General features: G+C 38.4%; 1 protein-coding gene across 2 annotated transcripts in view; it reads left to right on the plus strand.

Annotated features, from left to right (window-relative positions):
* The window catches only part of Nebl (nebulette), a 319353-nt gene that overhangs the window by 228473 nt on the left and 69354 nt on the right, over positions 1-21526 (plus strand). The window contains exons 4-7 of one of the 2 annotated variants that reach the window (XM_013014763.1): positions 999-1109; positions 4637-4747; positions 14913-15014; positions 16181-16282. The exons of the other annotated variant lie outside the window; for it this stretch is intronic. Coding sequence (XP_012870217.1) covers positions 999-1109; positions 4637-4747; positions 14913-15014; positions 16181-16282 — 426 coding nt within the window. The remainder of the gene's footprint in view (positions 1-998; positions 1110-4636; positions 4748-14912; positions 15015-16180; positions 16283-21526) is intronic. 2 annotated transcript variants of the gene reach the window in all.

Below are 21526 nucleotides of genomic sequence, written 5' to 3' on the forward strand. Positions count from 1 at the left end.
GTCCAATAATTCTAGACATGGAAATGCTGTTTAATGACCAAATCAGGGTAGTTAACATTTCCTTTTCCTTAAAAATTAAAAAAATGATTAGCATATCATAATTATACCTACCTATGGGGTACCATGTGATATTTTGGTACATCTATATGATATGTAGTGATCAAACTAGGGTAATTAATGTTTCTGTCTCCTTATCCTTACTTTGTATTTGATGTCTTTGAGCTCCTCTCTTAACTAGTGGTAAAATATGTAATAGGTTGTTGGAACTATGTCACCCCATGGTACTGTAAAAGACAAAGACATACTACCTTGTATCTAATTGTGTTTTGGTTCCTGTAAACCAGTCTCCTAGTATTACCCTGTCCCTGCCCTTTACCCAGATTCTAGTTATTTATGTTCTTTGCCTTCAGGACTAGATAGTAAGTTCTAATTTTCTGGAACAGCTCAAATGTCTCATTATTCTCTTGATTGTTTGCTCACAGATCTAACATTCCAAACTGAATACACATAGATTGATTTTTTATTTTTTTAAAGAAATGTGCATAGGTTTAAATGGAAAAAGTTATTATATTCTTGTGTGTCTCACTTAAACTTTATCTTTGATAGATAGGATTTATTTCTATGTCTTCAGAATATGTTCATCAGGTATAGTATCTAAAATTTAAATGGCCTACAGATTGCATGAACATGAGAAGAGTCCTGGAGTTTTGAACTCAAGGCCTTGCATTTGCTAGGCAGGCCCTTCACCACTTGATCCAGGCCTCTAGACCTTTCAGTTATTTGTTAGACAGGGTCTCATGTTTTAGCAGAGTGCTGACCTGGACCTCCATCTTTCTATCCATACCTCTTCTGTAGATGGATGGGATGATGTGCATGACCCACCAATCGCAGCACAGTCTGGCCTGAAGATTTCTATAGCCTTTCCCTCTCCTTTTTTATATTCACAATGAGAAAACTAAGGTGAATTTCTTTTCTTTCCCCCCACCCCACCCCACTAGACAAAATACAAAGGCAACATTAAGGCTGAGCTTTGCAACTCTCTGTATAAGCGGATGCCGGAGACCATTGACAGCGTGTTTGCAAGAGAAGTTTCGCAGCTTCAGAGTGAGGTGAGTTTTCCCACCTATGGTTAGATCGTGTGGCTCAAGCCTTAGTGCCTCATACAGGTTCCTTAGCATTTTGGAAAATGTTGTTTATCTTGGGTAACAGTGAATGGAAGACGGAAATGACTCAGTCCCTCAGTGGTCACTGGGGAAACAGCAGAAAATGTAAAGAGCCTGGAAGTCTCTGTCAGTCCCAGAAGGCTTTTTTCCCAAGCCCCACTCAAGAGCCATTTTTAATCTCTTTCTGACAGTATAGATGTGACATTCTTGCAGCAACTATTAAATGATTCTTGGGTTTCACATATGATCCCCATGCAGAGAACATTTCAATAGCTTTTTAAAAGTCACTGTTGCCTATTTCTAAAGATCTCAACTGAACTTGAAAATGGGATGGAGTGGATGTTGCCTGGAAGTGATGGATGGACTCCTTCTCAGAAGAGCTGTTTTCAGGCCAGGTCCAAGTACTCCTCCTCACAGAACTGATGTAGGATACTCAGCATCAGTACTGGCAGCTTTATGCATCTATGTTTTAATCGATACTGTCTACAGGTTGTTTCAGGAGTTCACAGGTGTCTGTGCTGTGAGACTACAAACACATTTCCCTAATGGTGCCTAATAAGCACCATTAGGAGCTACATATGTCATACACACATGGATGTAAGTTAGGCATAACAATCTAGAAGTGAAATATATAAACATATTTATTAACATACAGTATTTATATGAAGTATATAAACTTTTGCAAAGTGTTCTCTACTCTTTAGCTGTCCAGTACTATAGCAACCTGAGCTCTCAAAGTATGAAGAAAGCAGTTTTATTCTACAGAAATGCCACATAATAAGGACAAACCCCAAGACACCAAATTTGTCAGAAAATTTATACCTTGGCCAGCATTTTTCATTAGCTATTTTAAGGAAGAAAGTTAATACGATAAAGGAGAATTCACCTACCTCCTTGATGCCGTCTCCATTCTAAAGTAGCCATTTAGTAGCAGCAGCTATAAATGAAAAGACTATCTTTTAAAGCTGCAAGTAGAAAATCATGTAGCCTTTTTAAGAAAGAGTGCTTTTTAAAATTGTACTCGATGAGTCACCATTTCTGTGATAGCTCACAAAATGATCCTCTGCCTTGGTTCTGTTTATAACATTGAAGTATGACATTCAGTCTAAATTACAAAATACACCAGGCATCCATTAAAAGGAAGATTGGCACGTGTTAGTTCTTTAAGAAGAAAGAACAAATCACATGGAAGTTTTGGGGTTTTTTTGTTGTTGTTGTTTTTGGCTATAAGACTTAGCCATCCATTAAAATTCTCTCCCTCTGCCCCTCAGAGTTATAGATATGAAATGCAATGGAACTGAAATAATTGCCTTTCTCAACCATATGTAAACCCTTTCAGATTTTCCTGCTTCATATAAGTCATTATTGAAAATGTGCAGATACATTTATCAGAATTAGATATCTCAGTGGAGTACATCGATGTACTTGTACTGTAACATGATGAATTATACCTAGAGTAATGCACAGGGCTACATTTGTGTCCTGGTAATGAGCCAGGCATACAGAACTGCATGTGGTCACCTGGCTGGACAGAACCAAGTCAGGGCATTAATTTTCAGAAATCTCAACATAGTCATCCAAAGGAGAAGAGCCTGTGGATGCATTGGTAGCATTTAGCAGGTGGAAGATGATGACTTGGATTAAATAAGAATAATTCGAATCTAATTTGGACCATTGTGGGACTGTAAAGAAAAAGTGGGTAAATTGGGATTTGGATTAAATGGATCCTCATGGAGATTCAAGAGTTCAACTTCTAAATCCATTCAGATGAAGTCATTGGTGGCTGTCTTCCCACATTGGAAGTTCTGTGCTAGCAATTAGGTTCTTTCTATCTGGCCAGATAAATTCATATCTGCAGAGATAGGTTGCGGTTTGATTAAAGGGAGAGCTGTTTCCACAAGAGATCTCCAAACTTAGAGACAGTGATGTTCCACATTGAAAAATTCTTAGAAAAATGCTGAATGGAGAGTCAAGACAGAGGATTTAGCGATTAATAGTTGTACAAGATGTGTTTTTAGGGCTAGTTTTTTAGGACAGTTTTTGGGACAATGGCTTTATTTGTAAAAGAAATGGTTTTATAATTATTTCCTCCATCTGTTAGATAGATATATCATCTAAGTTAAGTGGATGGTTAATTCTGTTTACAAAAACCTGTGAGGTATATAAGCATATGCAAATGTTGAATAAACTCATTTCTGTGTCCATTCACTAAACTTTGAATTCCTATTGTGTCATTCACTATGATAGACACAGGATATTAAAAGATGTGCAAGATATAGTAGCACCTATTGGTGAATAATTCTTCTTCAGTTTAATTGTATTCTTTTCATTGAAAACTAGACCTGTTTGGTCTTGTAAAGACTCTTCTAGTACTTCTTTTTAAGTTCCATTTATTATTTTGTGCCAAATAATTACAATATCACTTAATATGTTTTCATTATTAAACTCTTTTTTGGTATTTAATATTATTATCTCTTCATCTATCTTGAAATTGAGTTTGCTTTTCCTTCCTTCATTTATTATTGTTTTATTCTCATTCACTCAATTATTTATTCATTTGCTTATTACCCCACTGAGTGGATATTTACTGATGCTCATCTTTTCCGAGAAACTATTCTGGGCGCTGAGGGTTTAGGAAATTGTTATATTTTAGCATTGGAAGACAAACTAAGATATTCTGCAAGAATTAAACAGGGTAATTAAGGATTGTGAAGGATCTGAATAAGATAATGATGTAAACTGAGAATGAAGGGATAACTTGATTACTGTCTTCTTAATCTTTCATTACCAATTTTTATGAGTTCAGTTACATCTATTCTTTTGTGTGTGTGTGTGTGTGTGTGTGTGTGTGTGTGTGTGTGTGTGCTGGTTGTAAGGGCTTGAATTCAAGGGCTGGGCACTGTCTCTAAGCTTTTGTATTCGAGGCTAGTACTCTACTACTTGGGCCACAGCTCCCTTTCCAGCTTTCTGGTGGTTAATTGGAGATATGAATCTCATGGCCTTTCCTGCCTGGACTGACATTGGACTACAAGCCCCAGAACTCATCCTCCTACATAGCTAGCTTTACAGGTGTGAACCATCGTCTCCCAGTCAGAACCTTCCATTTTAAAAACAAATGATTTACTTAATATTCTGGAATTTTTTCCCATTGGTCAGTTGTTTTCTTAGTATTTAAACCTTGAATATTTACAATCCTAAAGGCCCTCAGATATGGAAGGTCCCTTAAAACTGTTGGCACTATTTAAGCTAGGTGACTAAATTTGGAAGTTGTGTCTTTTGAACAAATTGAAGGTTACTGAACATGGAGTGATAGCCTCATGTATATTGTCTTGCTACAGAGGGTCAGGAAAATTGAACTGTCAGCTGTAGTAGTTACATCTATAGAATCTTAGTTAAAAAAAAAAAGTGGAATTTAACAGGTGGGAATTTCCTATGCCTCTGAATGGAACTAATAATTATTTGTGTGCTTTAAGGTTGCCTACAAGCAGAAACATGACGCTGCCAAAGGACTCTCAGATTACGCCCACATGAAGGAGCCCCCAGAGGTCAAGCATGCCATGGAGGTGGGCAGACACCAGAGTAATGTAAGTGAGAGCCTTCCACATATGTTTCTAGAAATCTCTAATAAATCCTCACTGGGTCTGAGAATAATTTGGTTGAAATTAAAACATGATTCTATTCAAAAAAGACCTACATTTTTAATCAGTTAGAGATACATAAAGTTATTCTGAAGATTGTCATTAAAGCTCAGTTAAATGTCTTTAACTTGTATCTTTAACTTGATGCAGTAGATCATGGCCTCCCATGCAGAATAGCAGAAACTGTGGGGAAAAAAAATCAGTGACTCCCAGAATCATTCATAAACACTAGCAAAGTTGCACCTGCTGCCCTCCCTCCCTTCCTTTCTTTTTGCTCTTTCTTTCTTTTTTAACTCTTTCTTTTTTCCCTCCATTTCTCTTTCTTTCTCTCCCCTCTGTTTTTCCCTCCTTCCTTTCTGTCCTTCATTTTTTCTCTCTCCTTCCTTCCTTCCTTCCCTCTCACTCTCTTTCTTTCTATCTTTCTTTCTTCCTCCCTTCCTTCCTTTCTTCCTTCCCTCTCTCCCTCCCTCCCTCTCTCTCTCTTCCTTCCTTCCTTTCTCTTTCCTTCTTTCTTTTTCATTCCCACCTTCCCTCCCTTCCTTTTCTCTTTCTCTCTTTTTTCTAGCTAAGACAAGTACTTCCTCTTCATTGATTTTAACCCACCAAGAACCTGATCAGCAGTCAGATATGGTAGCTCACACTTGTTACCAAATCCATGCTTATTTCCTGGCACTCTCACACGGGGTCTATCCCACCACTTAGCCTTTATTTCTGAAGGTGCTTTACCAACTCTGGGTCTCTAAGGCCCAGATGTGCAGAGAGGATGACCACAGTTATTTGATATCAAATTGAACCAAGTCAACATGTTAGTAAAAAAATGGAGTGACAGACATTCTAACCCAGATATTTGGTACTTATGAACACCAAAGATATGGGAACTTAGGAGCTACATGTCTGAAAGTATTAGCAGTGCTGAGATTTTTAAGGCGAGGCTTTGTAATAAGTATTGTTTGCTTCCAGAATGACTGTAATAATAATAACGCTTACCCAGTATAGAAGACTTTGATCCTTGCCAATTTCACAAAAGCCCTATGCTCAGTCCCATTTTGTAGATGAAGAAAATAAGACTAAGGAATCAAGCTCCAGAGTTTGTTCTTTCTGTCAGACCCAGCTGCTTCTCTCTTAAAGGCCACAGGAGATGTCAAGATTTGAAATGAAATATTTTTTTAAAAAAATGAAGAGCAACTAAGTTATCACCAGTATTCAGATGCCCTGCAGGGGAAAAATCTAACTGAGACATGCTGAGCTCCCACGATTTCCATGCTGAAGAGACTTTGAATTCATATAAAAGGCAGAGGGTTAGAGGGTGGGGGAGGGTGGGTAATTGGGGAGGGGCTGGTGTGACACAGATTCCAGAGAGACCCTTTCTGACACTATCAGTCAATGAAATTCAAATACAGAAGTTCCTTATCATAGAACTGGCTTATTATTTTAACTCTGCCTTTTCTTTTAAAAGGTCTTTGATTGAGGGATTGAGGGAATAGCATACAAAGCCCTTTTCTCCTCCATTCAATGCTGTGTACTTATGGGAGAAAGATGTGTTTACTTACATTCTTCTGCCAGCTCTGCTCAACCTTTTACATGCAAAGTTTGTACCTATAATAGGATTTAGAAAGTGTTTAAGACTATTTGCTCAGATTTAAAGTGAGAAAGATATTTGTATTCTTACCTGTGAAGTAGTTGATATGCCTCCAGAGTCAAACCACTCAGAATAATACATTTGTTGTCTCTGCAGTGTGAAATTTCAATACTGGCCTTGGAAAAACGACAATGAAAGAGAGAACATACTTTTTTTGTTTGTTTAGTGAGTGGATCTATACAGACTCTATAAAAGATAAAACCCTATCTCCCAGAAAACTTCAGCCTGAAGAAATTTGTGGCAGGGAATTACCCTTTTGTAATGTTCAATGTCACCTAGAGCTCTGGCTACAAATGACCTAATTGACAATAAAAACATGCCCTCCTGGGTAAGTCCAATTGACCTGTAAGCAGTGGAAGTCCAAAGCCTTGTTTGTTTGTTTGTTTCTCTCTCTTTCTCTCTCTCTCTCTCTCTCTCTCTCTCTCTCACCTTTCTTCCTACCTTCCTTCCTTCCGGCTTGCTTTTTCTTTTTGAATGTTCCTACCAAAATCAAGTCAGCTTTGTAAGACCTTTTAAAGAGCTTCAAACTGGATGGACAATTAAAGTCCAGACTTTTTAACTTCTGCTTCTTATCTGGTCATACCTTTTATTAGAATAGTCATCAGTATGCCAAAGGGAGTAAGTTTTCTTTGCCATCTTTCTCTATCTTAGGCCTTTAGTGAGGAGAATAAGAGAGGAGTCCGACTGCCCAGCGAAATTCTCACCTGTGAATAATGAGAGTTCTATGAGGCAGAATGTTCTAGAGCTAGGAGGCCTATGTATCATTCAGGAAATGCATTGATGACAGAGGAGGGGGCAAAAGTTTCTTAGAATTGCTCCACGATGGCTTGTACTGGAAAAGGAATCTGGAGTCAGATAGAGACCAAAATGCTTGCTTTGCCATATATATTGTGTGATAACTTTGGACAAGTTACTTAATATCTCTAAATCTTAGTTTTCTCAGCGATATTTATCTCCCCCTTCTCTCTAAGGGATCCCTCAAGTAGTAAATTAGGTAATATATGTAAATGTTACAGAAGAGCCATTCCATAAAATATCAGACCTTTTTGGTCCTTCTCTAATTTTTCAAGAGGTGATTTGAAAGTATAGGTTGATACCATAGTTTGAAACAATTACAAGTCAACGTGAAATTAGTGTTCAGACGTGTTTAGTTCAGAAAGGCATACGTATTGAAAAGGTTCCCGGGCCTATTTTTTCAATTCCATCATCATAAAATAAAAAGATTGAAAACGGCCAATTGAAATCCTTTTGTGTCTTACGAGATGTATCTCTGCCAAATTTTTCTAATGTAATTAGAGACACTGGAGTATTTTCTCCTGTGACTTTGCCCCTAAGGATGGACTTGTAATGGAAACCTCTTACATTATTAGTTCTCATCAATCTTATTAGAGACATGAAGCCCCATAGTTCTGAAGCAAGTCAAACATATCTCCAACTACCATCTTAAGTTTTCTAAGTGGTGTGGTCTATACAAATCAGAATGGTTAAACTCTTCCAAAACTCCATATTGACAATCAACTCAATGTGTATTAAAAACAATATTCAGCATGGGGAAACAAGAGACTTAATGCACTTTACAAAAATGATGTATCTACTGTCTTAAAATTAATAAAAGCTTATCAGTAGACAAATTTCTGTTCCATCAGAAAGGGAAAAGGCTTAAAGATAAATAAGTAAAATGATACCACAAAAGCAATTATGGCTCTGTGCGATTTCCCAACGTGTCTTACAATAATAGTGTTTGAGAGTTCAGTATTAAAACTGAATATATTAGTATTTTGTTCAGCACAGACAGAATCATTAGTGATAGCTCATTAGTGCTCTTCTTTCTGCAAGATTGTGGTAGGAATAAAGTTAAGTCACAAGGAAGAAAACTTTTATCAGTTATAAAATGACTTATATACAATGACAACGGTGCTAGGGATAAATTGTTGTAGACATCACTCCATATTTTACGTGGTCTTCTGAAGATCGGAAATTTTCCTGCCTGCTGAATAACATCAGATCGTATTCTTATTTGTGTTTGTAAGTTTATATTGTCTTGTAAAAATGTTAGATATTTAAACATAATTAAATTTGGGGTCTCTGGGGTAGGAGTATAGCTTAGTGTTAGACAGCTTGCCTTACTATGTGCAAACATACACACACACACACACACACACACACACACACACACACATAAAACCAACAGACTTTCCAGTCCCCATTTGATGATAGTTGGAGAGCTGCTATAATGTGGGAATTTAAGATGCTGAAAAGAGGTTTCCTTGGGACCGATGGAATTTGGGCTCCACGATGACCTTTTAGATTATAGATAAAGGTTATCCTGCTTGCTTCTCTTCCATAAACTTGGGAAACAATCTCTCTTGTCTAGATCCTTCTCACCAAGAATTATTTTAATCTCCTTAGTAGGCCAGGCATTGGCTGGGGCCCAGCGAGATTTCTTTTCTTGAGGGTCCAAACACTTGTATGGGCCCTTGGTTCCCAGAGGTATGGTGGATCAACTGCTTCCTTGAATCTCTAGTGTTTCACTGTCAGTTCAAGGGCAATCCATGAAGGCTTTGCTTTTCTCTAGTTCATTAACTTACATCCCAGCAAGTCACACATCCCCTTGGTATCAAAGTAAGATTTTTGCTGGAAGATGGCTTCCTTTGTGTCTGTGTCTGCCTGTGCCTGCAGAGGACTTCTTCCTTCAAACTCTTACAGGAAGTTCATTTTATTAGGCAAGTCTGTCTCTTCACGGTTTAAGGAAGGGGATGCTGTAAAATATAGCTCCAAGCATAGAATTGAATGTAGATGGAGTTCTCTTGAGTATAAACAATTCACAAGAGGGATGGGGAAGGATTCAGTGAATTTGTCCCCCATCAAGGATTTAGAGGACTGCCTGCCACATTGAATATTCCAGCGGAGGGAAGGAAGCACCTGAAAGGCATGGCTCTTACAAAACAGAAGTCTAAGATTATTTTAGAAAACCAAACAGAATAAAAGGCAACAAAATGATATGAAAATACAAGACAAGGATGAAGGAGAAGATGGTGAGCTAAAAGGAAGAAATTCAAAGGCGTATTTTGATGTAATACAGTTCTGTAATAGAGATAATAATGAACAGATTTGCCACTGTAGAACATAGCCAAATGAGACTTTTCTGGGTTAGGGACAGAAATCTATCTCAATTAAGCTCAAGTAAAAATGGAAAAGTGGCTAATGGGTAATAGCTCCCATAGCGGGCGCAGGACTGTAATGGATACCAAAATAGTTTCTCATACAAAATGGAAGCATATATACATATAACTTACTAAATCCTCTGATATACTTGACATTATCTAAAAATTATTTAAAATATCTGATACAATATAAATAGTAAATAATAGTTATGTTGTATTTTTTGTTGTTGGTAGTGGTGGTTGTGGGGCTTGAACTCGGGGCCTGGGCGCTGTCTCTGAGCTCTTTTGCTCAAAGTGGGTGTTCTACCACTTTGAGCCACCGCTCCACTGCCAGTTTTGAGTGGTTAATTGGAGATAAGAGTCCCTTGGGGACCTTTCTGCCCCAACTGGCTTCAAACCTCAGTCCTCAGATGTCAGCCTCCTAAGTAGTTAGGATTACAGGCAGGAGTCATGGGTACCAGCTACACTGTATTATTTATAGAGAATGACAAGGAAAACATCTGTCTGTGCTCAATATAGATGTAATTTTCTTTTTCATATATTTTAAATTTGTGATTAGTTAACTCCTAGGTAGAACCCATGGACATAGATGGTCACAATCATTAGAAAGATCATGTTTTCTTCAAGCAAAACTGGCTCCAGAGCCTTCTTCTCCACTAATTCCCTGAAGCCCTCTTCTGTCCTATAGCTTGGCTCTGTTGATTCTGTCTTTCATCACTTTCAGGCTGAGTCTGTGGCACCTACCTCATGGTATCAGCCACTGTTTCCGAACTTAAATTATCATTACAGAAGTTGATCACAGAGAAAGGATGGTGTTTCTTCAATCCCCTGGCCTCAGATCCTTTGAATGACTCTGGCCTTGTTTGGCTGTGTGTCTGCCATTTTATTAACCATGGTTTCTAAGTGGGTGTGGGATCTGTTAGACAGTTGAAGGTGCACAGCCAGCCCCATGTCTAGGGAAGTAGGCTGTACTTCAGAGCCCTTCCTGATCACCCAGAGGGAAAAGAAGCATTTTCCAAATTGAAAACAAAAACTAAGAAGCAAATTAATAGTTGTCTTCTAGAAAGGAATCATTTATAAAAGTGACCCCAATATGTGAAAAAGTGCAGAGAATAAATACCGTTGGGGAATAAAAAGACAAAAGGAAGAGATCATTCTTATTTAAAACATTTGAAATAATAATTATAGGTGCTCCTACAGAAGAAATCAGAATTACTATTTATAGATAACATCCTGTATTTTTATATGCTGATAAAAAAGATAAAGTTAATTGTTTTAGGTGAAGATGAATGCATAAAATAATCACCATATGATAATTATTATTTTGCCTTGTATAAGACTTATAGAAGAAAATGATGAAACTTTATTGAAAATTATAATAAAAGATTTAGAGACATGGAAGCTTCGTCTTGTAGAGTAAGACTGAAGTAGTATTGAGATGTCATTTTTTCCCTGTTATTTTATGGGATTAGTGCTATGCTCGTTTGATGTCTAGTCATTTCTTTGGCAGGATTTACTGAAGTGCTGCTAATGTTCATCACCAAGAATAATGAATAATGTTAAGGACACATTTACAATACAAGAGTATTATATAAAAGAAGTCAATAGGAATAGATAAGTCTGTACTATGGCACATAAGTTCCTATTTCCAAAATTGGCACCATTTTGGAGATCTTTTTTTTTCTTTTGGTGCTGTTCCTAGGCTTTGAACTGAGGGCCTAGGTGCTGTTCTGTAGCTTTTTTCTTGCTCAAGGCTGGTGCTTGAGCCACAGCTGTACTCCTAGCTTTTCATGGTTAATTAGCACTAAGAGTCTCACTGAATTTCCTGCTGGCGCTGATTTAAACCATGGTCCTGAGGTCTCAGCCTACTGAATAGCCAGGATTACATGTATAAACTACTGACTCCAGTTCTGTACACTATTTCAAATATTATTTTCTCCTCCTCCTCCCCTCTATCTTCTGCCTTCTTCCTTCCTCCTCTTCTTCTTCCTCTTCCCTTCATTCTCTGCTGTACTTTGGATGGAGTAGGCAACGCCATGTTGACATAAACTCAATCATTGACAGTCAACTTGCAAACAACTTGATTTTCATCTATCTCTTCCTCTGTCTCTATTTGAAGCGGTATGACACAGATCAGCTATATTGCCATGAGAAAAGTGAAGAATGAGAAAACCGAATCCATGGTTCCAATGTGGTTTGGCATTGAGGGTCTGAACTGACTCATGACATTCACTTCAAATCCCCTCAACTTGAACAAGGGGTTAGGTACCAGAAGCTGAGCGTCTGCCCAGGAAACCATGCTGCCATGCGTCATATGCTCAGACGTCTTGCAGAGGGTGAAATCAAGAGCTTGGGACTCCTGTCTGTCCCCAGCAAGAGACCCGCCCCGCCTCTCCCGTGTCATATCCCCTAGCAGTGGTAGCTGGTGATCAGGCTCCGTGGTTTTCTCCTGTGTGGCTCCGTGGTGTCCTCGTGTTTCAATGTGCAGCTCATGTCAATCTTAATATTTGTTTTGAGTCACATATGCTGGCCTCTAATTTGCAATTTACATGGATGGTGGGGCCCCATTCAGAGCCCTGCTCCTACCTCCTTTGTGCTGTTCACCTCTCTTCGCGCAGTCATTAGGCTGAACAGCGTATAATTAGGTAAGCCATGCAAAGCAGAGGTTTCTGAAAGGTTGCCGTTCTGTTTCAAAAAGTAAAGGTTTCCTTAAAAAATTTTTTTTTCCTAACCCTTTTCTTTTCTAAACAAAAAGTATTCTCCCCGTCCTCTTCCTCGGTGGTTTTCATAAGAACACAGTAACTTACTCTTGGAGGTGGGAAATAATTTTGGTTTGCTTTCACCTGTGAGCCTGTTATTTTGTGGTTGTTGTTGTTTACACAGCTTGTGTTTAATTGACTTACCATCATTCATAGATAAGCATGAGGCTCTTTAAAGCCAACAAAACTGGCTTCTTTTAAAGTTTTCAAAGATTCAAATTTTACCCCAGAAGAGAATGCCATTTCCAGCTATTATTACTATTGTTGTTGTTGTTGTTATCTTTAAGTAGTTATACAAAGGAGTTACCATTTAGTAAATGCATACAGTATATCTTGACCGATGTCATTCCTTTCAATATTCCTACTCATTCCTGTCCCTCTCCTGCCCACTCCTTCCCTCACTCTGCTTAATTTTTTTTTCAGTCGTGCGGCCTGAACTCTGGGCCAGGGCGCTGTCCCTCAGCTCTTCAGCTCAAGATTAGCACTCTACCACTTGAGCCACAGTGCCATTTCTGGTTTGCTGGTGGTTTATTGGAGATAATTTCATGGACTTTCCTGTACAGGCTGGCTTTGAAATGTGATCGTCAGATCTCAGCCACCTGAGTAGCTAGGATTACAAGCATGAGCCACTGGTGCCTGGATCTCCTTAACTTTTTAAAAAGTTATTTCTTTCAATACCTGTATTTCAAAAAATTACCTGAAGTTGTTTTTTTTTATTGCAAAGCCCGTGAAAAAATAAATGCTGAACAAAGCAGTTATTCTGGTTGAAATTATACTAATTGTGTCTAAGCTGTGTTCACGTGTCAGGCTGATTCATGATTATAAATGTAGTTTAAAAATAGTCTTGTTGGTAAGGAAAATACAGACTTATAAGAATGAACAGAAATCTATATAAGTGATTTTTATGGAAATAAGATAATGCAACTCATATGAAAGTACTGAAGTATTAAGGCATTACTCCTTACAGCTGATAATTTTGAAAGAAGAAAGAAAGTAGGAATTTTCTTTTTACTCTTTGAGGTTGTGTGGAGACTATCAGGATACATCAATATGACCTAGTACATCGGTTTAGTGATCAATGAGGAATTCATTAAAATCATGTATTCTTATGTTCCATTTAATAACATTCTGTTATAAGAGATTGTGGATGAATCTCAGGAATGTAAATTTTTAGTATGTAACCCACTTTGTGCTGTTGCTGAATGCTTACAAGCAACATAAAAATACTGGCCTTAGGCTGGGCACTGGGGGCTCATGCCTATAATCCTGGCTACTCAGGAGGCTGAGATCTGGGAATCAAAGTTCAAAGTCAGCCAGGGCAGGAAAGTCCCTGTGAGACTCTTATTCCAATTAACTCCTCAAAAACTGATATGGTGCTGTGGCTCTATGTGATAGAATGGTAGCCTTGAGCAAAAGAGCTCAGGGACAAGGCCCAGGCCTAGAGTTCAATCCCCACAACTGACCAAAAAAAATACTTGCCTTGTATAAGACATAAATAACTGTGCACTTTTTACAGATGTCCAGTAGTTCATATTTCTAAAAAAAACCTAAGATGGGTTGGAAAATACCCATACTTCATACTTTGTCTGATAACTTTAATAGAATATAATTAATAGACAGGTCATCTAGCCTCTGGTGATATGGCCAGGGTGATTATCACTTCATCTCAGAACAAATTTCAGGAAATAGACTGGTGGGCAGGTGGGTGGGGTGTTGGCCATCAGTCTTCTCATCCTGTCTGTAAGTCATTTCCTTAACATTGGCCAGTCAAGATAAAGCCAGCAAACACAATGAACAATATAAATTTTAAATTTAGCAAACATTGTATTTTTAACCTTTAAATCTCAAATTGTGTACTTTGGCTAGATTGTGTCTCACATGCATTCGGAGGGAGACTCCTCCTTAATACAAGTTGTTTCTATTTGGGAGGATAGAGTCATAGAGGCGATACGTACAAGATGATAAAACCATTGCTGGTAGACCATGATCAGGCCTTCCTCCCTGGGCAGAAGCATTGGAAGAACCCATTTGGAAAGGGAGAAAAGGGTATAACTCAGAGGCAAAAAACTGGGCCCTTTCAGGGGCTCAGCATATGCAATTTCAGTCCTCACTTGCAAGGGCTTCTCTTGCATTCCCTGGGGTTGAGGATGTATGTTAGGCTGCCGTGCTTCATAAGGACATTCTTAATGTGGCTATGAACGTATGAAGACACAAGTGCATGCTGATGGAGTACTATTATAAAAGCATTTAAGACCAGTTTTGTAGCCTGCTTTTGGTTTTCTGTTTGTTTTTTTTTTTAGGCACTGTATTTTCATTCCAGTTATGTTAATGTCCATGAGACATAGGTATTAAAGAATTAATATCTCTACAATAAATGAATGACTTCTATAAAAAGCATAAAAAAGCAGGCATAGGTCAGTAGGTTCCCTAAGCTGTTATTACAAGGATAAATAATGTTCGGGACAGGAAGGCTAATACAAAATGAAATTACTAATTTATCATTTCTTTTTTTCCCCCATTTCCTTTTTCAAAACTGTCTCTTTGATCAGATTTCGTATAGAAAAGATGTACAGGACGCCCACACATACACAGCAGAACTTGACAGACCAGACATCAAGAAGGCGACTCAGGTCTCCAAGATCATAAGCAATGTAATTTGTCTCTCTTAATCTTGTGCAAAAAAAAATGATGTTTTATTTTTGTAGGAAACAAGTACAGCTTTGGTCATTGGGTGGCTAATTTAATTAGGGTGATTAATCTATCTGAATTAGTGACATCTCAAGGTTTTCCTGAATTATCTATGTAATTATGTAAATTATTTAGATATATGCAGAAACCGCCCCAAATCAAGTTGACTATGGCTAGCATTACCATACTTCCACAGGAATTAGTACAATTTGGGAACAAGGTCACATTGAAGCACCTCATCCTGAAAGTCAAGGTTGCCAGTTCTGTATTATCTCTCAGTGCATTCTCATCAAAGGAATTTCACTTGACTTCATTCTCAACTGTGGCTGCTCATTGTACAGATTCTCACCCACCAGCTCTCACCTTTGCACATTTCCTGCATGGCATAGCTATTTCTTATTTTCTCTAAGCTATCCTCCTTAATTGAGGATCTTTTTGTTTAAATTTACTAAAAATTCTGGTTAAAAAAATAATGATTGACGGGCTGGGAAGGTGGCTCAGGGGTAGAGCGCTTGCCTTGCATGCATGAGGCTCTGGGTTCGATTCCTCAGCACCACATATCAAAAAGAAAAAAGCTGGAAGTGGTGCTGTGGCTCAAGTGGTAGAGTGCTAGACTTGAGCTGAAGAGCTGAGGGACAACGCCCAGGCCCAGAGTTCAGGCCCCACGACCGGACCCCCCCCAAAAAATGATTGTAACAGGCTAACAATGGAAATGACATAGGCTTGGTGCACCTTAAAAATTACAGATTTCTAAATTCAACTGCATGCTAATCACTGTCAAATGCATTCCTGAGAACAAACAGAACCAGGAATGCCAGCCACATGAAGAATGCGGTCCCCCAGTTACCCAAGAAGTTTGCCCCATTGTTTTTGCAGCATATACAAATAAATACGAAGATGATGACTGCATATTTAGAGCCAAAGTAGTAATTACTGCTAAATGTGAAGTTTATTCAAACAACTATTACTAAGTAAATTTCTGCTCGAGCAGTCAGAATTTTAGTAGTTGGGTGTGTTGTATGGTGTCTCTTTTAATGGAGGGGGTGCTAGTATATTTTATTTTGACTAATGTTGATGAAACTCTTCATTAGAAAGTGAGAATAAGTAACATTTTTATTGTTCATTTTAGGCAGAATACAAGAAAGGGCAAGGAATAATGAATAAAGAGCCAGCTGTAATTGGAAGACCAGACTTTGAACATGCTGTGGAAACTTCTAAACTTTCCAGTCAAGTAAGACCCTGCAGTGACCATTCCACAATGGCTTTATTCAGAGATTTTGTTTCGAGGAGCACAGGAAAAGATTTCATTTTTAGATAATATCTTTAATGGCAAGAATAAATAGAGATAATGTTTCTGAAACCATTTCAGATAGGTTTACAATAATTACAAATTTCAGTCAAAGAAAAAAAATGTAGTCTAATTTTAAGCATAAAGTCGTTTTCTTTTCCCCAGGCTCCCATCTGAACCTGTTTTAATGAGTTTGGCTATGCTGTCATATTCCTGAGAATTTTCAGGAGTCAGCAATAGCCATAATGAATAATTGTTTTTCTATTTTATGTGCACACAAAATACATACATGTGTAATATTTAACTCAAATAAAAATATTTTCTCAACTTGTAAATGTTTTAGTATAATTAGACAATAAAACAGTGGTAATAAAAAGGAAAAAAATCAACTCTTACTGAAGAGCACACATCAAGACCTAGAAAAGTATACAGAACTGAAAAAGCAGATCAGTTGAAAGTCACAATAGATAAAAGTTCTAGTACTCTCAGAACTACCATAAAAATGGCTTATAATTTTAATTAGAATCCAACAAGGATTTTTCTAATATAGATAAAAAATATCGAATGGAAGTGGAATGCCTAACAATGGCCTTGAAAGTAGGAAGATGAAGCCCAGTGAAGAAGCCTCACAAGACAACAAAAAACACTGGACTTACCTCATTGTGGCATTGGTCCCATGAAGGTACTGTCACCAGCAGGCCAGCTGGAGTCCTGAAGTAGATTCCAGTATTCACGAGAATATAATGTATGAAGAAAGTGTTGTTTCAAGTATTGTGAAAATGCTGGATTACTTCATAATTGTACTGAAAACTGGCCATTGGTCATGGCAAAAACTACATTGGACCTGAATCTTGAATCAAGTACAATAGTGGATCTGAAGTGGATTAAAGATAGGAAACAAACAATAAGGTAATTTTAAATGCGGGGCACTAGTGGCTCATGCCTGTAATCCTAGCTATTCAGGAGGCTGAGATCTGAGGATTGCGGTTCAAAGCCAGCCTGTACAGGAAAGTCCATGAGACTTTGATCTCCAATAAATCCTAGAAAACTGGAAGTGGCGCTGTGGCTCAAGTGGTAGAGCACTTGCCTTGAGCTGAAGAACTGAAGGACAGCACCCAGGCCCAAAGTTCAAGCCCCACAACCACCACCACTACCACCAACAACAGAAAGATATCTTTAAAATATTAAAAGAAAATCCAGAAGACTTTAGGTACCACAAAAGGCTCAAAGAATTGGATTTAAACAAGGTCAGGCATGCTGAAGCTATAGAAGAATAGTTAGATACATCAGTGGCATAAAAAACTTTTTTCCCAGTGGAAAAGGCAGTATTTGCAGAATCAATAGTAATGTCATCAAACAGAATTTTATTTTAAATCAATTTCTTCTCAAAATGGAGAGGCATGAATGGTGAAAAGTCTAAAGTTTGAAGAAAAAAAAGAACCAAGTAAAATAAATCCTGATCAGATAAAAACCTCTTCTTAAAATGGAGAGGTGTAAATGGTAAAAGGGAAGTTTGAAGGAAAAAAATAGAAAAATATACCCTGAGTAGATGAAACTATGCACTGGGCTCTCAGCTTGAGATTGTTGATACTTAGCCTCTTCATAATGTTAATTCTTCCAAAATTAATTTTTAAAAACTCCATGCATTTCTAATTAGAATGCAAATAGACTTCACAAAAATTAGGATGGAATCACATATTTGAATAAATTAGAGTTTAGAAGAGAAAGTCTGAGAACAGTTTTGCAAAATACAAAAAAAGAACAACTGTGATTCTTTAAATATTCAGAAAATGATTTATAATACATATGATAAAAATATTTTAATCCCTATAAAATATACATTCTTTAAAACAGAAACAATAATAGACTAACAGATCCGCACCAAAGAGGGGAAATGAGGTGAATAGATACTTTAAGGAAAAGCAAGGATAAGCATGTAAAAAGACCTCCCTCCAATAATTCAGTAGAAAAGGGGAATGCCAAGAAATGAATGTGAAATGTCATTTGTACCCGTCAACATTCTGGTCGGTTGTTAGTGTGGGAAGGGACACACAGTCTAGAAAGGTTTTGTGTGGGAAGTAACTTTGCACTGGGTTAATGGGAGAGAAAGCTCTGTTCCAGGGGAGAATCCAAAATAAAGGTTGGGAACGAGGGTGACAGGGCACAGAAGTTTCACAGCAGCTTCACATGCCTTTGGAGCAAAAGCATGTGAGTGCTAAACATAAAGAAGAATTTGAGAGGAGCTTTGATTTGTAGTGGGTCAGTGTTGTATTGAGTAGGAAGTGAGGCAGGAAGTGACTTGTGGTTGAGAAGTCTTGCTGGCGGTAGAGGTAAATACCTGAGAGAGAAGGGATACACAGGAGAGACTTCTCATCGACTCTCCTCCCAATTGTCTTACACTTAGAAGACAACCTTGTGGCCCAGGGGTCTGTTGTCGTACAGGAGATTGGGGACATTTGAGTGACACTCTTGGTCAAGAGCCAAGGTGGGCTGGGACACCAAGCTCCTTGCATTCCAAATAATGCTTGCTTGGAAGGGCTGGCAAGAGAGCTGGCATGTGTAGGTTTCCATTCCAGTCCCCTGACTTCTTACATTTCCACCCCTTTCTGGGGATTAAGAGGTGTCATCAGGGCAGATTGTGGAGCCTAAATTTGGTTGGATTAGTGATTAGGCCACCTGGACGAGACTCTGTTCTTTCTGTTGTTTCCTAGCAAGGTGACCTTGGATCAAGTGCCTCATTTCTCTATATTTAGCTTCCTTACTGGTATTTCTTTACAGTTAGCTACCTTCTTGGTATTGCTGACAGCAGTAATGTCTATTCCTTAGCATTGTGTGAGGTTGAACAGTTCAAAATGGTACCGGGCTCCAGTGGCTCACACCTGTAATGCTAGCTACTCCGAAGGCTAAAATCCGAGGATTACTGTTCAAGGCCAGCCTAGGCAGCACAGCCCTTGAAACTCTTTCCTCCAATTAACCACCAAAAAGCAGGAAGTGGAGCTGGCTGTGGCCCAAGTGGTAGAGCATTAGCCTTGAGCACAAAAACTCAGAGACAGTGCCAAGGCCCTAAGGTCAAGCCCAGGACTGACTCCCTATCCCCACCACACACAAAGAAGATGGCCAAAGATGACATAACTTTGTAGGAGTCATTTAAATATGGGTATTCAGAGTATTTTCTCTTCTATATTCCATTTAGATGAATTCATACACCAATCATGGGGAGGAAGTAGGAATATAATCTCTTGGACTCTGGTCTCTTCAGTTTATTTTTTTAATTGGTATTTGAACCTTTGCTTTCACATTTTAAATTCAACATATAATATTCCTGCTTCATCCCCACTTGTATTTTTTTTAATCTTATATTATTTTCCCACTGAGTGACCAGATGCTTAGGCAAATTGCTGTTGGCAGTTTCCTTTGTCTGGGTCATCTTACATTTCCAGGAGCTTCTTAGCAAGCTTGTGTTTGTATAATCCATCAGGAGAGGAGAAAGCTGGGCAGTTGAATAGCTGGGACTCCGAGAATGAAGTCAGGAGGTCTCCTTTCTATTCTCAGGTGTCCCAACTAGAAATCAATGCACAAAGTGTAGTTTCATATGATCACTGGTGACTTTGAGCTCGTGTGGTTCCTAAAGGAAGGACAAGGCATGTTGGTACACAGAAGGGAAAAGGTCCAGGAGTATGGTAAGTAGGGAATAGAAGGGGCAGAGTATGGGGAGAAAAGAGCTCGAGAAGACCTGCAGAAGAGGAGGCAGAGGCCATGGCTCATGCGTATGAGATATACTCGCTGAAAAAAAATGGTATCTCAGAACTGGGGAGCAAGATGCTCCCACTTTGCCAGTCAGTTAGGCTCTATGGCTTTCCCTCAGGAAAAGTAAATGGAAACACCTTTCTACTATTACCTGGTACAAATGCTTGGACCTCATAGTTGTAAACTTATCCTTGTTAAAGTTGGAAGGCATGTACAATGATGGTCAGGTCATGAAAAAAATCTGTAACAAATAAAAGTAAAATCTCATATGCCAAGGGAAAATGATTGGTTCAGACATATCTCACATGTAAGGTACATCCACTATTTGATGTTATCAGCTTAAAACATCAGATATAGCATATGGATTTATTAATTGAAATTTATGTGATGAACAATATAACCTAATGGTATGATGAACACTATAAGTAAACATGAGGTTTCTTGCTTAATCATATACCATCAGGGAAATCCTACACATTTATAATTATTAGTATTGTTCTAAAATTGCATTTTTATATTTGTTTTAAACTTAAAATCTTTTTTTTTTTTGGGTCCGGTCGTGGGCCTGAACTCTGGGCCTGGGCGCTGTCCCTCAGCTCTTCAGCTCAAGGCTAGCGCTCTACCACTTGAGCCACAGCACCACTTCCAGGTTTTTTCTTTTTGCTTATGTGGTATTGAGGAATTGAACCCAGGGCCTCATGCATGCAAGGCAAGTGCTCTACCTCTGAGCCACCTTCCCAGCCAATAAACCTAAAATCTTTTATAGAGGGCTAGAGAACTTTTTAGTCAGAAGCATTGCTCTTAAGTTGTGAAGGGCATTCCTTGCTTTGGAGAATCACCAATTTTCCCTGGCAGACAAACCCTCCACCAACCTCCTCACGCCCAAGCACTAGCTTAAATGTCACAACCCAATTTACCTCTGTAGTTGCTTTCTCTCTACTCCCAGCACTAGGCCTTTCTGTCTCTAATTCACTTGTCTAGAATGGTACAGATTAGGCAATCAATCAGTATATAAGGATGGATTTAACAAAAAACACATTTGTCTCTGGATTATGAACATTTGGTACCAAGTTAATAAAATGATGTCTTGTAAGGAGCTTAAGGGCAGAGACAGCTTCGGGTGTAAAATTCAGACTTAATATATGGTTGGTCTTTATGGTGAGCTTTATATTGGTCCTATTAGCATGATTTTCCTAAGCCATTTGTCGACTAATTTCACCCCATATTGAGGAGAACTGGAAGCCATGTGGTGACATAATTGCTCATTTTTCATTTACAATGATATTTAAAGTGTACTCATCAAAGTTTCATCTTTCTCCTAACAGTGGTTCATATGGCTCCAATGGAAAGCCTTGTGCAGGGTCCCTAGTTTCCTGTCTTTTCTGGCTTCTGGTGAGTTTGAGGTGCATAGAGAAGGCCAAAGCCCTGGTGAAGGAAGCG

This window comes from Dipodomys ordii, unplaced genomic scaffold (genome assembly GCF_000151885.1).
Source record: "Dipodomys ordii isolate 6190 unplaced genomic scaffold, Dord_2.0 Scaffold24, whole genome shotgun sequence".
NCBI lineage: Eukaryota > Metazoa > Chordata > Mammalia > Rodentia > Heteromyidae > Dipodomys > Dipodomys ordii.